We start from the raw sequence: 2,404 nt of genomic DNA, 5'->3' as shown, positions 1-2,404 counted from the left end.
GACAATTGCGCATTTAATTTGCAGCTCAAAAAGCGGGAACTGATTCTTCCACGATTGTTTCCAACAATGGCCGCTTTGACCGAGACGACGATAATCTATACTTCAACTCCTGTTCTGCAAACCCTTCGAACGTCAAATCCAACTCCGACGACCGGTTGACCTCATTTTCCGGCGACACTCTCACAACGGGTATCCGTTTGGCGGTGGAGTCACGCGCCGCCGCGATCTCCAAGAGCACGGCCATGTCCGCCGCCGTGACCACCGAGTTGACCCGCCTCAACGGGAACATGACGTACGCATTCCCCATTTCCAAGTCTTCATCCGCCGACAACGCCGAGAAGCGCCGCCCCACATTCATGGACGTGGAGTTTATCAAGAAGTAGCCGGGGTGTTCGAGCATGAGCTCCGCCGCCTTCACCGGCTCCCAGAATTGCCGGATTCCGCCGCCCGGTAGGATCACCCTGACCGCCTTTGCGGTGGCGCACATTCTTGGAGTTAAACTAGTACAGCACGGAACGAGATTTCCCATACCCGCAAAAACTGAATCAATTAAAACTGGAATCCAATTCAAATCCTTCAAATTGTAGATTGTAGATCTAAATTAAAGAAGAAAACATTATATTGCTTTTGTAAAGAGAGAAAGTAAAAGAAGTATGGGCGTACGTGAAATGAATTATGGCGTGGATGGGGTGGTTAAGGATAGCAGTTATTTAGTGCTATATATATATACAACCTAAGTATAATAACAGCAAGTCCACGGTCGTCTATATAAACTTATGCCGTATGGGTCACTACTTACTACTTACCTCCAAATAATCCCTTCTTCATATACATGAGTATATATATGACTATTTCATTAAATTTTATTTGTATTTATAATTATTTCGTGGATTTCTTTTTCTAACCCGTGGCAGAATTAGTCGATTAATAAGCAATAATTTAATTATCATATCATGAGAACCATGCATGCTTCTTGTGAAAATTGTGAATATGTAACAAGCAATAATTATCTATTGATAGGTAAATGTGCACTCAAAATTGATATTTAAAAAGTGCATTATATAACTAGACATTGCACCATTATAGTTTTTTCACAATGCACTTTAAGTTTGAAATATAAAGGTCATCGTGTTTTTTTCTTTCTTTACAACCGCTGATCATCTCAAATTAACGGTCATAATTGGATCGTAGTTTTTACTTGGGTGGCAATTCTCATTTGATCCAACATCTTACACACACACACAACTCGCTCACATAGAACTTATTAAGAATCAATCACAATTGTCCATTTGGAACAATCTAATGAATTTGATGCAATATAAAAAGATATATTGTGACATTATGATAATTTTTTCCAACTTCGAAAGTGTAATTTTAACACTATAGAGTATAATTTTTAGCAATATAGAGTGCATTTCTAAACGAATTCTAAAACCTAAACAAAAACAAAAACAAAAAGAAGAAAAAAAATACAAAAAAAAAAAAAAAAAAAAAAAAAAAAGAACTAAATCCTAAACCAAAATTGTAAATACTAAAGCTTGAGTAATAAAAAGTGAACCCATAAACTAGAAGAAAACTAGGAACGGTAACATTATGATATTTAGAGTGTAATTTTTAACAATATAAAATGCATTTCTAGAAGAATTTTAAAACATAAACAGAAAACTAAATCCTAAACTTAAATAGTAAATACTAAAGTCTAAGCAATAAAAAGTAAAACCAACTCAAAAAGTGAAATACTAAAATATATCAATAAATTAAATTATAAACTCTAAAATGTGCTCCTAAGTACAATGCATTTTTAAATTGGCAAAAATGTACAGTATAAATTTGAAAAGTGCATCGTATAGTGTTAGAAAGTGCACTTTTATAGTTGGAGAAAACTATCAAAATACCATTGCTATTTTTTTTTTCTCTTATTTCTCTAGAATCATTAGGTCTAATTAGACGGTTCTTAATTTTTAGTTGACTCCTCCCTATAGGCACCAACACAAACTGCTCAGATTATGTATAAGGACACAAGATCAAACTTTAACCGTCAATGTCTCAAGCTAGTGTGTTGAGACCTAGAGAATTTTAGAGAGTTTTACTTTGGGCAAGGAAAACGAAGTATCCTAAAAATTCAAATAAGAAAAACTCATGCAGTAATTTCATTAGGAGTGCAATTCCGGCGTTAATAGGTGCGAGATTGTTGACTAAAGACTACGTCGATGATGGCTGGCAATTTTGATGGTTGAAATGGTCAACCTACTATTAAGTAATAATCACGTACTGCATATAACGTTGGTACCACAAGGTCCACACTGCTACTGCACATGTGTATGCATAGAATTTACTTTTTTGTGTGATATGAAAATGTATTTAAATAAATAAAAACATCATTTCAGGTAAATATTACGGAGTA

At 35.1% G+C, this 2,404-nt stretch overlaps 1 protein-coding gene across 1 annotated transcript; it reads right to left on the bottom strand.

The window, feature by feature from the left end:
• Nucleotides 1–25: 25 nt before the first annotated feature.
• LOC109156741 lies at nt 26–529 on the bottom strand. The gene has a single exon (XM_019304574.1). It carries the CDS (start codon nt 527–529, stop codon nt 26–28), a length of 504 nt encoding a protein of 167 aa, XP_019160119.1.
• Between the last annotated feature and the right edge of the window lie 1,875 nt (nt 530–2,404).

This window comes from Ipomoea nil, unplaced genomic scaffold (assembly GCF_001879475.1).
Source record: "Ipomoea nil cultivar Tokyo-kokei standard unplaced genomic scaffold, Asagao_1.1 scaffold2759, whole genome shotgun sequence".
NCBI classification, from domain to species: Eukaryota; Viridiplantae; Streptophyta; class Magnoliopsida; order Solanales; family Convolvulaceae; genus Ipomoea; species Ipomoea nil.
Note: the sequence above shows the minus strand (reverse complement) of the source record. Positions and strands in the feature narration are given on the sequence as shown.

Bases quoted from the DNA above. Each gene is read 5' to 3' on its own strand.
- LOC109156741 (XM_019304574.1), bottom strand. From the start codon at position 529: ATGGGAAATCTCGTTCCGTGCTGTACTAGTTTAACTCCAAGAATGTGC.